The sequence below is a fragment of the Bombus pyrosoma genome, linkage group LG16 (assembly GCF_014825855.1).
Source record: "Bombus pyrosoma isolate SC7728 linkage group LG16, ASM1482585v1, whole genome shotgun sequence".
Lineage (NCBI taxonomy): Eukaryota > Metazoa > Arthropoda > Insecta > Hymenoptera > Apidae > Bombus > Bombus pyrosoma.
The window spans coordinates 1101166-1113591 of NC_057785.1; the positions used below are offsets into that span (position 1 = coordinate 1101166).

General features: G+C 44.0%; 1 protein-coding gene across 2 annotated transcripts; it reads left to right on the top strand.

Moving 5' to 3' along the window:
• Positions 1-1732: 1732 nt before the first annotated feature.
• Positions 1733-12231, top strand: LOC122576275 (mucin-5AC). Of its 2 annotated transcripts, XM_043746330.1 has the most exons (9): positions 1733-2245; positions 5461-5528; positions 5613-5979; positions 6144-6324; positions 7056-7378; positions 7484-7802; positions 7955-8538; positions 8760-9417; positions 11099-12231. In XM_043746330.1, exons 1-9 carry the CDS (start codon positions 2223-2225, stop codon positions 11468-11470), a joined length of 2895 nt encoding a protein of 964 aa, XP_043602265.1. In that variant the 5' UTR covers positions 1733-2222; the 3' UTR covers positions 11471-12231. The 2 variants fall into 2 exon arrangements, with proteins under 2 accessions (XP_043602265.1, XP_043602264.1); XM_043746329.1 differs by having other exon boundaries at positions 5461-5979.
• The last annotated feature ends 195 nt before the right edge of the window (positions 12232-12426 follow it).

Here is a 12426-nt window from a genome sequence, read left to right on the forward strand (position 1 = left end):
GCGCACGAGTGCTCTCCTTGTCGAGAGAAAGTCTCGTAGCTATACATATTCGTAGCAGTTTCTGTCGCTTCGTGTATCAACCACGGCCTTTATTTACCTCTTTATTTGTTTATATATAGTTAGATTCCCCGTGCATCTACGTTACAACACGTAATCACGCTACACGTAATAAACGCATCGTTTAACTTTCAATTACATCGGATGGGAGAGAAGCGAGTGATCAAACACATTCAAATATCCAAATATCCGACTTTCAGTCTAATCTTATCCCATCCTCCTCCAACAGACACCAAACCTCCACTTTCGATTCCAATCTCTTTCGCAACACACCGTTAAACGATCCAACGTGTACATTCCAACCTTGATCCAGGTGTCTAAAATGGTCTCAAGCGGCAAGGTTGCCCATGTTATTCGTCTACTACGGATTTATCGATTATTGAAATTTCTAATACCTTCAAATAGTCTACAACAGCGTTGCAAAGTTTCGTGCAGGATTCGAGTGACGAGTTTACGTAGAAGAATGATTAGAAACGTAATCGAAGAGGGGTGGGGGGAAGAAAGATGATAAAGAAACGATGTCAATGCGAATGTTGGGTATAGTTGATCGCGGATTATCGTGGCATGGCCTGGCCTGGCCTGGTCCTAATGGATCGACATTCTTCTTGCGCAACGAGACGTAAAGACCTTTAACGCGGCACCTACCTTCTGGTTCTCGTCGCTGTGCCTCGATACTTTGTATGTGTAGGATTACGGAACTCGCAGGCTCTACCGGGCCTTGACACCTACGATACCGATCGCGAAGCTCTGGAAACGCGATCGACTAATCCTTGTCGACCTTTCGTTCGATGGAAAAGGCGGAAAATTTCGCGCAACAAACCACGAAGATACTATAGATACAGGTAGCGGTACACGATGAAAGTAAGAGCGATGCTAGTTGAATCCTTGAAACGTGGAATCTTCGAAGCGAGGCGAAAGAAAAGCAGCCGGTTGCTGGGAGGAAGACCGAGCATTTTCACTTTGTCAACGTTCTAGCTGCGTCTGTGTTCGATAATCTTCGCTCGTCTGCCGCGAGCAGTGCCTTTCAACACCGCCATATGATTCACGCGATTCGTGAAAGCGGTTACGCCGAACAAAAACCGAGTCGACACCTCCTTGGAATTCCCGCGATTCCTCCAACACCCGAGAAAACGAATCTCCGTCGCGAACGAAAGAGAAAACGAACAAGTCCGATGATCTTTGCAAAGGTCGTCGAGAGAAGCAAAAAAAAAAAACAAAAAGAAGACGAAGAAGAGGTCGACCGATCTTTACGATGGTAAAAAAGCAAAGATCGATATAAACAAGGAGGTGAAAAAGGAAAGAGAAAGAACAGAGAAACACAAAGATTCACATAAACGTGGAAACGGTAGATGTAAGATGACGGAGGACGAATGATACGATACAAAGCAAACTGGATCTGTCTGAGAATAAAACTGAGAGTTCTGCGGCAGAATAGACGGTTAACTAGGTAAACCAGCAGCTAACTCGCTCGCCGCGATTCCAGTGAGTAACCAACCAAATAGTCAGGATCTGTTGAGTCTCGTTCTCGAGTGGCGTACATCGAGTCGAGTTCGACTACGTGGTGTCCAGTTTTCATGGGCTGGTGGGGTGTACTCCAGGTGGCCGTGGTGGGTGGCGTATAAGTAGAGGCCTGCATTCGCCGCCGTTCTCATACCCTCACCACGTCCTTCGACTACCTCTTACTTTTATATATACACACACCGGTGGTCTTTTTCCGCTTCTCTTTCTCTCCTTTTCCATATCCGTGTCTCTCTTCTCGTAGTTTCGTGCAACATAGTCGGAGAGTCCTCTGCGTGTCACGTCGGGTTAAAAAGAGGGAGATAGAAAGAGAGAGAGAGAGTGAAAGAGAGAGAGAGTGAGAGAGAGAGAGAGAACGCGTGAAACATATCGAAGGTACAGGTCGTGGCGTTCGTCGGAGAGACACGACCCGTTTCTCGGATCGTCGCAGCTGGAAGACGAGTGTCGTCGAGAAGAAAGGGCAACGATGATCGCGAGTGTCCGGTGACAAAACGTGTTGCCAGTATTCTACGGTCGTTTCTTCCGTTACGATAGTATTCGCTGGTGCGAAGTTTCGAAGGTTGCTCGACCAGCGTGCACCACCACATCTTCTACTTTACATCGTCGAGGAACTAGCGAGAGCAAGAAGAAGTGCAGAATAAGTCAACATGTGGATCAAATTCGCTCTTTTGTAAGTACAATTGTATATCGTGTTTCTTCGACTTTGAACATCCTTGAACTTTAACGTTCGAAGGAATATGTTTTTATGGAGAAGTCGACGGCGATGGTAAATCACGGATCGACACGGTGCAGCATTGGAAATTATTTCACAAGCCGTCGCGCTCGAAAGCGCGGCTAATGGGGCGCAGTGACATTATCGCGCTGCTGTTTTCATTTTCGGCAAGTTTTCGTCCGCGCTGCTAACGACGTCTGCCGAGAATGGTGATTAACCGGTAACGTAGTCTGGAAAAAAACAGTCCGCGTGGCTTTGTTCTCTCGGCTGTTTCAGTTGGTCGTGTTTCCCTTTTCCGGCATATCTCGGAAATTTTGCTGAAGAACGAGTACATCTCGCGTATGTGGAGAAATTTTCATGGCAAGAGGAAGGTAGAATTTCGTGCTAACAGCCGATTCGACTGTCGTTGCAGCGTCTGTATTCGTGGGAAAAGTATCGACGAATGTAAAAATTCAATGCGACGAGAATTTCTGAATTCTATGAAATCGACGAGAACGAAATTTTTCTTGCAACCTGGTCGACGAATCTCAATGGAAGAAAAATTAATTATCGAATCGAATTAATTAAAAATCGTACAAAATATACAGGGAAATCTTTTTTCCTTCTCGTTGCTCCAACATCTCCATGCGATTTGCGCAACAGTGGAAAACAGGTTAAATAGAAAGTTCTCTCGATTACATCCTCGAACGTTTGCAAAGCTGTTTAACGCGCGATTCATAAAATTACGTTGCACCAGTGGGACAAAAAATATTTGCCGATTTTCAAATAGGCTTTCGCGGTAATGTTGTGAGTTACGTAACGCGAGTGTCTCGTGCCACTGCAGATACCGCGTATACACGTTGTATGCTTACGTAGATAGTGGCTTGTGAGCGAGACAGCTTTCTCCATATGGAAACACGCTAAATTCTATCGCTGTGCTTGCGTCTCCAGCTCAACCTTACCATCTCTCTCGTAAAACTTCGTCTTAACATCTTCTCTGTTTCTTCATAGTCCGCATACCGTCTTCTTGTAAATCTGATTTAATTAGATCTCGATAAATCCACTATGAAGATGATGCAAGTAGATAGGAGATTTTTTTCCGCCAGGCTCTCGCTTGGTAAAATGAAAGTGTTTAAATCGATAAATCGGTAACCAGGGGAAAATGAAAATCTGATTTTTCCGACAACAATTTGTACAATTACGATAATATTTATATATCTACAGGTAGGATCAGCGTTCGATCGATCGATCGATCGTACACGCAAGAGACAGGATATACATATATCGTTGCTTTCGATCGTGTTCGCAAATGTCGCGGTACAACTGTTCGAAGCCATCGACTTTCTATCGAACGGAAACACGCCGAAGCGCATACAATGGAAAAGGATCTCGAATATTTCGCACGACTATTATTCTTTTTGTTTAACGAGAACTGCAAACCACGTATTCTTCGCATTATTAATCTGCTAAAACAATTACTTTGCCGGAGAGCGATAAACTTTCGGATGCCAAGTAAAAGTTCATTGTAAAACCGGATATTACAATTGCACGCGTAAAACAAACTTGCAAATGTATTTCGCGTCCGGAGAAATATTTCTGGCGTTTCGTTCGTCGTAATATTGGGTTGGCAACTAAGTGACTGCGGATTTTGTCATTAGGTGGTATTGACAAAATCCGCAATCGCTTAGTTGCCAAACCAATAAATACACTTTTTATCCGAGCAAATCTTCTACGATCAAGCGATCCGATAAAATGTTCATCGAGATAAATTGTTGCACGAATAATCAGAGTAAGGTGTGGATTTTTCTGGCTGACTGTACGTAAAAATCTGTTGCTTCATTACACTGTCAGAGGGTTAATTTTACAGTAGCAGCTCTCCTTCATCGACAGAGGTAATCGATCGTAACCGATCGACCTTGCGGATAACTCGTTTCCTTGTAGCTGCTCCATCTTTTCTTTTTCTTTTTTCTCCCTCTTCTCGTGGGATTCTCGTCTCGTCTCGCCAAATCGGCCGACGTATGTACATCATCAAATTACCCTTTCGCATCGACGCTTTTACAAATTTGCTTCTAGTTCGATCAGCGACAAGATCGTCTAACGATAAGCGGATCGATGGATGTCGATCGTATGAAATTTTCGGACCTTTGCGTGAATCCGTGCAAACAACCTTGAGCCAAAGGAGGACGAGGTCGCGCTCGTATTCTCAGCCACGCTACTAGACGACCTTGACTTTTTCTTTCAATTAAATTATTCGCGCGTCAGAAAAATCCATCCTTTCGCGTATCAAAATCGACTACCAAAATGGTTTCTCCCATCATTTCGCATTCGTTGGCAATATTTTCTCACGAATCATTAATTCACGCGTACAATTGCTTTTTTCCCCAACTTTCGAAGGTCATCATAGGTGAAAGTTTAGAGTAGCTCATCCTTTTTAAATTAAAAAATTAGACAATCGAGTTTCTCTATCCAACGTCGTTTAGCATTTTATTTAGTTTTATTTTATTTAGTTTTATTGTTCATTGGGAAATATAATGAAAGAATAATTGCAATTTATTGGATAATTTATTGGATAAAGTCCAATTGTACCGAGAAATAATCTCGGAATACGTAGTTTCGTATAATTGTTTAAACAAAAAGAAATGAAAAAAGAAGAAAACTGGATTAAGATGTTACAAACGCTATACATTTACTATTTTTTTAAATTAAACTCGGCATTTGCTATCATTTATCGTGTCACCTATTTGCGATGAATGAAATTATGGACACAAACGAACCGTCAACCGTGCATTTTCTCGCGATTAAATTGATAAAACTGATAAGTTTGCGGTTGAACTTTAAGTCTAAGGGAGCTTATCGGCAGTTTTAGAGATCGAGTACGAGTTGAAAAAGGACAAGCCAAGTTGGTTGCAGCTTCCAGCTCACCGGCCAGGCACGAACTTTCACCATACCGAGTGTTGTCTCGTGGTAGAATCTGTACGGGTTTCTCGGAGATAATGCGTTTGATTTCGCTACGATCTTAACCCATTGCACGCTACCAAATTAATTTGCTAGCTACCTGCTTTAGAATTATTTTTTTTTTATTAATTAGCAATTAAGCATTCGAACACTTTCGTAAGGCAACTTTCACGATAGTCTTCAGGGGTTAAGCAAACGAATTCACAATGGTAATAAAAGCGGAATTGTTGTTAATTCAGGATATCCTGTACCATCGCAAATACACTGGCAGACAATGGACCTCGAAGTAAAGCAGTGTCCATCGAAGGTAATACGTCTTTTCTTATTTTCTACCGCGTTCAGTTATTCGAGCAACATCTTTCACGTTGCTTTCTTTTCCTAACGTTGGTAGAATTCGTAACGTCGCACAAAGTGCCGGAGAACATCGCACGGCCGTCGGATTACGACGAGGACGACGACGACGTGGTCGACGTGGAAAGAAAAACGATCTCGAAGCACGGGAAACACGCGAAGAAGGTTATACCAAAGTTCGAGAGTTTCGATAAGAAGCCGGGCGATCTGGATCCAGTCAGACGTTTCGATTTCGTCGACGAAGACAAAGCGACTAACGGTAACAACGCGAAACGGCAGGTTCGCGTCGAATTGGAAAACTTCGGCGACACCGGAGTCCTCCAAGAAGATGGTATCCGGAGATCGGATACGCACAGATCGCGGCTACAGAGTAACAAAGACTCGGTCATTCCTGGAGTGCACGTCAGGTAAATACATTTCCTCTTTCAACGTTACAATTACACCGATTCGCCGACATACTTGAACAATTATCGTAAAAAACTTCGATAAATATATGAAAGCCGTAGCAGTGGTTCGAAATGTTAAAGTTGAGTCTGCATAAATTTGATCATCGAATTTCGTTGATTTTCAGCGACGAGTATCCGACTACCATGATGCCGGTTCTCACGACGCCACGCGAGGCGCGTGCTTTCGATTTCGTCCCGGTGAACATCATCCGTGACGATGGTAAAGAAACGTCGTTCCACGAACGCAACTTTGGCGACTTCAGCGACGTCAGTTTAGTGCCCGCTGGAACGAATTCGCGTATCCAGGTGATAATTCCTCTCCATCTTAACGCGTTCTTACGTCCAGTAGCCGGTTATTTCACGCGCTAGTCAACCGATAAAAGTCATAGGTCGAAGAAACTCCTCTATCCTTTTCACGTTTAGGTTGTCCGAAAAGTTTCTTTCGTTTTATAATAAAAGAAGATAATAGACACACGATGTTTTTTGTTTTGTATCTGAGGTGATATTGGGTGTAGTGCGTTAAATAATCACGCGATGTCTAGGTCGACAATATATTTATTAACAAGTGTCTTCTTTTGATCGCGTCGCGTATCGCTCTCGGTTTCGCTAGTCAATCTCGCTGCCCGGTTACAACTCCACTTTATCGCTTCCTGGTTCGAACCTAACTGTCGATCAGATTCGATTCTTTTCTTTTTGTCGCCCCTCGATATCCCCACTATCCACGCGTTTGTTAGGCTTCCGCGACCGTTGCCACGCGCGCCTTCTTCTCGAACATTCGGCGGGAGGACCGTTGGAATATTGATGACTCATTAGGCACTTCGCTTCGGCGATATACATTGTTGCCGCCACATATTAGTTTATTGAATTATGCGCGAACATAATAATAGAAATATACCGAAATGGATCATACCTATCATTCAATAAAATAATATAAAACAGAAATTGTTGTTCATCTATTATCACCTTGTAAAACGAAAGAAACTTTTCGGACAACCTAATATCTAGCCAGAATTAACGTAGATCTGTGACTACAACAGGTAAAGAAAGGACCGAACGGAAAGGACTACGAATACGAGTACGTATACTATTACTATGACGAGGAGGACGAGAACAAGGCGGGTACAGCGGACTCTGCTGTCACCAATTCTTACGACGTTCCTTCTAGAACTACGTCCGCGCCTAGGCGCGGAGGATCCTCCGCCAACAGGAGCAAGTACAGTAACGTGGAAAGGTCCAGCACGGTGGAACCTGCCAGCAACGAAGTGATACCGAATCGCAATAACAACAGAGGCAGGCAATTGGTCGACGCGGAAGACGTCTCCGAAGAAAGGTTACCAACGAACACTAGATTTCCACCCAGGTGCGTGTTTCGTGCAAAACCTTAACCATCGTCCTTTTCCTTTCCATTTTTCCTTCGCGCTGCTATTCGAGTAATAAATATAGCTACAAACTCGTACGACAACAGATCACGATCGAATCACAACACGGCGACCACGGAGCCTTCTAGAACCCGCGGGAATCGTCCTAGACCTGGTCTAGACCTCGTTGACTCGAGCAGTTTTCGAACGCATCAGGAGGGTCCGGAGTTTCCTCAGGTCCTGCCTAAGGGACCCGTCAGATTTCTCGGTGTTACTCCGAACGAGGACAATGGAGAAGAGAGAGCGACAGCTAGAGGACGCGGCAGACCACAAAGGGTCCAAGAACCTGCTCCTGTAGAAGAGCTGGTGGAGGACGTGCCCGCTCCCACGACTAGGAGGAGACCGATCACCACACTGTCGCCTCAAGTAATTATTACACCGTTCCATTTCTGTTTCTTTTTCTTTAAATGTATTTTTCTTTAATATTAATGCTACAACTCGTATGACTAAAGATAGAATTCATAACAATTATCCGTTGAGCGTATCCGGAACAGCTGTGTAATTATATTTCCTTGCAGACCGAAGGCGAAGCAGTCAGAGGATCCTCGCGCGGTAGCGAAGAGAAAGAAGAGCAAACAGAGGAAACGTCGCCAACAGAGAAGAGCAGAGACAAACAACCATCCTTGGAGAAGCAAGAATACGAAGACTCGGATTCCTCTTCAACGACCTCGGCAAGCACCGCTTCAACTGCCACGGAAGATCCAACCACAGAGTATCCGTCTTCGATGGACAAAGTGGCGCTCGACTTGTACGCTTTCGTGCAACAGGGTCAAAATAATTTGGTGGACGCGTCTAGCAGCGAAGCTACCGATTCCTCGTCGGACGAATCGACGATCTCTAACGAGGAAGCTACTACCGATCTGGCAGCTGTGACGGAAATGTCCGCCACCACGGTGACCCTGGAACCCACGACGATCACCACTGCGGCGTCACCCACCGAACCGATGACTACTACGGCTGCTACAACTACTACTGTTAGTACCACCACGACTACTACGACTACGACGACCGAACCTCCTACTACTACAACTACTCAGGCACCTGCTGGCAGGGGAAAGTTCAGGAGGCCAGGAATAGGGGGAACTACAGGTTCCAGAAATAGGTAGGAAAAGATTTTAAACAAAGGATTTTTGTACGACGATCTGATTCCTTAACGTTGCGATTAACATTGGGAAAAATCGTCGAATATGAATATAATCGTCTTTGAATATTAATAGAAATGAAGATTGTGAAGTTTATGGTATCGTGCGCGAGTCACTCGCAAGCGGAAGACAATTGTCTTTGCTAGATTCAGATTCAACAGCGTCTTATTTCCTTCTCCAGATTCAAATCCAACGGAGGCGGAAGTACGACAACCACCGAAGCTCCGGCGGAACCAACGCAGCGTACACGAAACCGCTTCGGAGGAAACGGTTCGAACGGCGGTGGTTTCAAGAGAAACCGTCCTGGACAAAAACAAGCGTCCGTGGAAGAGGACGCAGTGCAGAAAGAGAGTTCCAGCTCAGTGCACGCGGAACGTCCTTCCTCCAGTACTCGTAGCAGATTTCGTGGCACTGGATCCACGAGATCCGTCTCGTCGACGACACCAGCCACGTCGAACGGTGGGTCGACCGCCGCCTCCAATGGACCGTCAGGAATATCAAGGCCGTCTTTCAATAAATTAAACATCAATCGGCGACGTGGAAGACCGACCACGAATGCTCCAAACGCTAGCGAAGAGAGCCAAGAGTCGAGTCGCTCGGAAACAGCGAAGGAAACCGCGCAGGAATCTGTTACAACGGCGCCAAAGTCTACTGTTCGTGGGCGACTTCCGGCCACAGGAGTCAGACCAGTCATTAAACCAGGGGCGAGGATAAATCTGAGATCCAAACCGGGTCATTCGACGACCACTACGACTACCACGCCGCTGCCTGCGGATAAAGAGGAAGAATCGTCTATCGATGAGCCAGCGGGAGAGGGAACCGAAGAGGAGACTCATGAGGTGAGTTTTAAGGGGCCTACACACGATCGATGATACACAGCGCAGCAGCAGAAACATCCGACGGTTTTTAAGTCTCTCTCCGTCTGCAACCTTCTCTTTGCTGGCGTCCACTGCATACGACGGTAGTTTAAATCCTTAGCTACTTTATTTTAGGTTCCCGCGTTTCGAAGGATCACCCAAAATTCTTAAACACTCTTCCAATAGTCTGAAGTTTCATAATAAAACACAGAAATAAAACAATAGTTTTTATCGCTACGTTTTCATAGCACAGAAAAATGTAAGAAAAATACGGAAAAAACCAGGTGTATGCAGTCGGAGAGTTAAAATGAAAAAGCATTGTACCTAGAAGGAAGCGCAAAGATTTATCGTTTCATAGCGGTACACAATGCCGATTCTGTGAACATTAACGAAACTACTCGTCGGTGATGTTATATTTGGGAAATATTCATACAGTGTCTTGAACAGTTTGGTAGACAGATACTATACATTTTCTGTAGTATTCTGTAACGTTGGATTATGCTGCTGTTTTTTTTTTTTTTTATTATTTATTGTAATTTTACAATTTGTCCAGTGGGACATTTGGTAAAATATTATAACTTAAATATACATAACATGTTGATAGTTACCCCCAGCGGGGTACCATCTTCCTGTTTGTTAGGTTATATCCTTTGTGAGATCTGCTGGGTGTTTCCTTTTTAGTCTTCTTTCTATGCTTGTGTTGATCGTTTCCGCAGCCAGCCGGTTTGGGTGTGTTGCTATTCTTAATCTGTACCTTTCCGCGCATCTGCTAATCTCCTCCTTGACCGTTGGTATTCCCAGGTCCTTCCGGATATCCTCATTTCTAACGTATCATGGGGCGTTTACTATTGTTCTAAGAATTTTTGCTTGTAATGTCTCTATTTTGTTTATATGGCTCATTGCTGCTGTCCCCCAAAGTGGTATTCCGTATGTCCAGATTGGTTTTATGATCGTTTTGTATATTTTTAATTTATTTTCTATGCTTAGTTTGGATTTTCGACTTGTTAGCCAATGCATTTGTCTCCTTGTTGTCTGTATTTTGTCTATTATTGATTTAATATGCTGTTTCCATGTGAGTTGTGTATCTATGTGTAGTCCTAGGTATTTGACTTGTCTTGTTTATGTTATGTGCGTGCCGTTCAGTAGGATGTTTGGTGGCATCTGTTTTCGCAATGTGAATGTAATAAGGTTGCATTTGTTGGGGTTTGCTTTTATTTGTATGCTGCTGTTGGCGAGAACATCGTAAGATACCTTGTGAACACTGTTCGTAAACATGTTTGCTAGTAAATACGGCGCCTGAATGTCCCTCGGTCAAACTTCTCTCCGCATTTCGCTTTCACTAAATGCCCTTTCGCAAAATGTCACATGCCATGCATGCTTTGACACTAATTCGCGTCTGTTTCTCGTCTTTCGAGTGCCAGTTGCGTACGACGAATGCCTTGCATCGTTCTTGCCGTCAATTTCAGTCAGTCAATTTCATGTTCAATTATTCTTGCACGTTGGAAAAGCTACGAGCATCGGTCTGTAATTCAACAGATACACGATACACCACGAAAATGTTGGTTATGGCTATGAAAATACAGCGGTTCGTGAAAATATTTCAACGCTTGTGCGTTGAACTATCAACAATTTCTCCATTCGCTCAAAATATTTCTTTCTCCAGGCACCGGCAGAGACCAGCCCGCCGCCAACGCGTTCCACCACTGTGAACCCCCTGAACAAACTGCGAAATCGAAACAGACTACAAGTACATCCAAAAACAACTACCAGAGCGCCAGTGTCGCTAGCATCGAGAAGATCGCCATTGTTACCACGTCGCAAGGTAACCGAGGCACCAGTTGCCCAATCTAGCCAGGAGGAAGCGTCCGAGGAAGCAGACAGTTCCAGCGAAACAGAGGCGACCGAAGCTACATCGGCTGAAACGAGCACAGCAGCGAGCACAAAACACGAGGAAACCAGAGGACTCGGTGGACTTTTGGCGCCCAGGCGCAGGATAACGCCGCGACGACCTGGACAAATCATCTCGCGGGAGTAACAGTGAATAATTAAACGAACGATCCTATCTATCCATCGAGCCGTTTCTATTCCTCGTCGTAGTCGGAATCGAGAAGGATCAAAGTCACTTGAAAACGCGATCAATTACGAATCTGAGGGGAGGCCGACAGAGAAGCTCTTATCGCGAAAATTAACGCGAGAATTCGAGAAGAAAAGGCTTAAGATAGTAAAGATCGCATCGTTCCTGAATCTTCAGTATTCGTGTCATTTTTCAGCTCGAATTTCGTAGGAGAAAAGGGAAATTCTGTCGCGTTAGTTTATCTCGATCGAACGACAATCTCGAAAATTGCTGACGAGGCGAGGGACCATCCCCTGGTTGTAAATCGCAAATTTTGAGGAAAATTATGTATAATGACGTAGTCGTGGAAAAAAATATTTGACATGTTTTGTTTGTCATGCGTATAGAGCGAACGTATGAATTAGACGGTGGATGTAAGTACGTACATGATGAAAACCGTTTCCGGTTTTCACTGAGAGAATTTTCACTGAATGTGCGCGCACGAATATCACGCGACCGCTATTGAAGATAATAACGCGATTTCTTATCTTTATTTAATAAATAAACGCGATTCTCGTAGAAAGATATCGTCAGATGCACTTTGCTAAAGCGATACGTGGTCGCATTCGACTCCACACTTTTAGAACGATATACAACTCGCGTCGTATCGTAAGACAATGTTTCTGTAATTACAATGTTCCATGATACGCTGTAAATATGATATTGCAATTAAAGATATGTAAACCCAGATATATCGTCACTCTGTTCCCTTTTTACTTTTCACTTTGCATCGTAAGTTCTCTGAAAGAAGTTTTAAGGACAACCAAACCTGAAAATACAATTTACATTAAATCTTAAACTATCAGCTCGATACATATGAAACGACGTTTAGTTGAAATTTGTCGCTGTTCACATTTCAAGTTTCAAATTTTCAACGT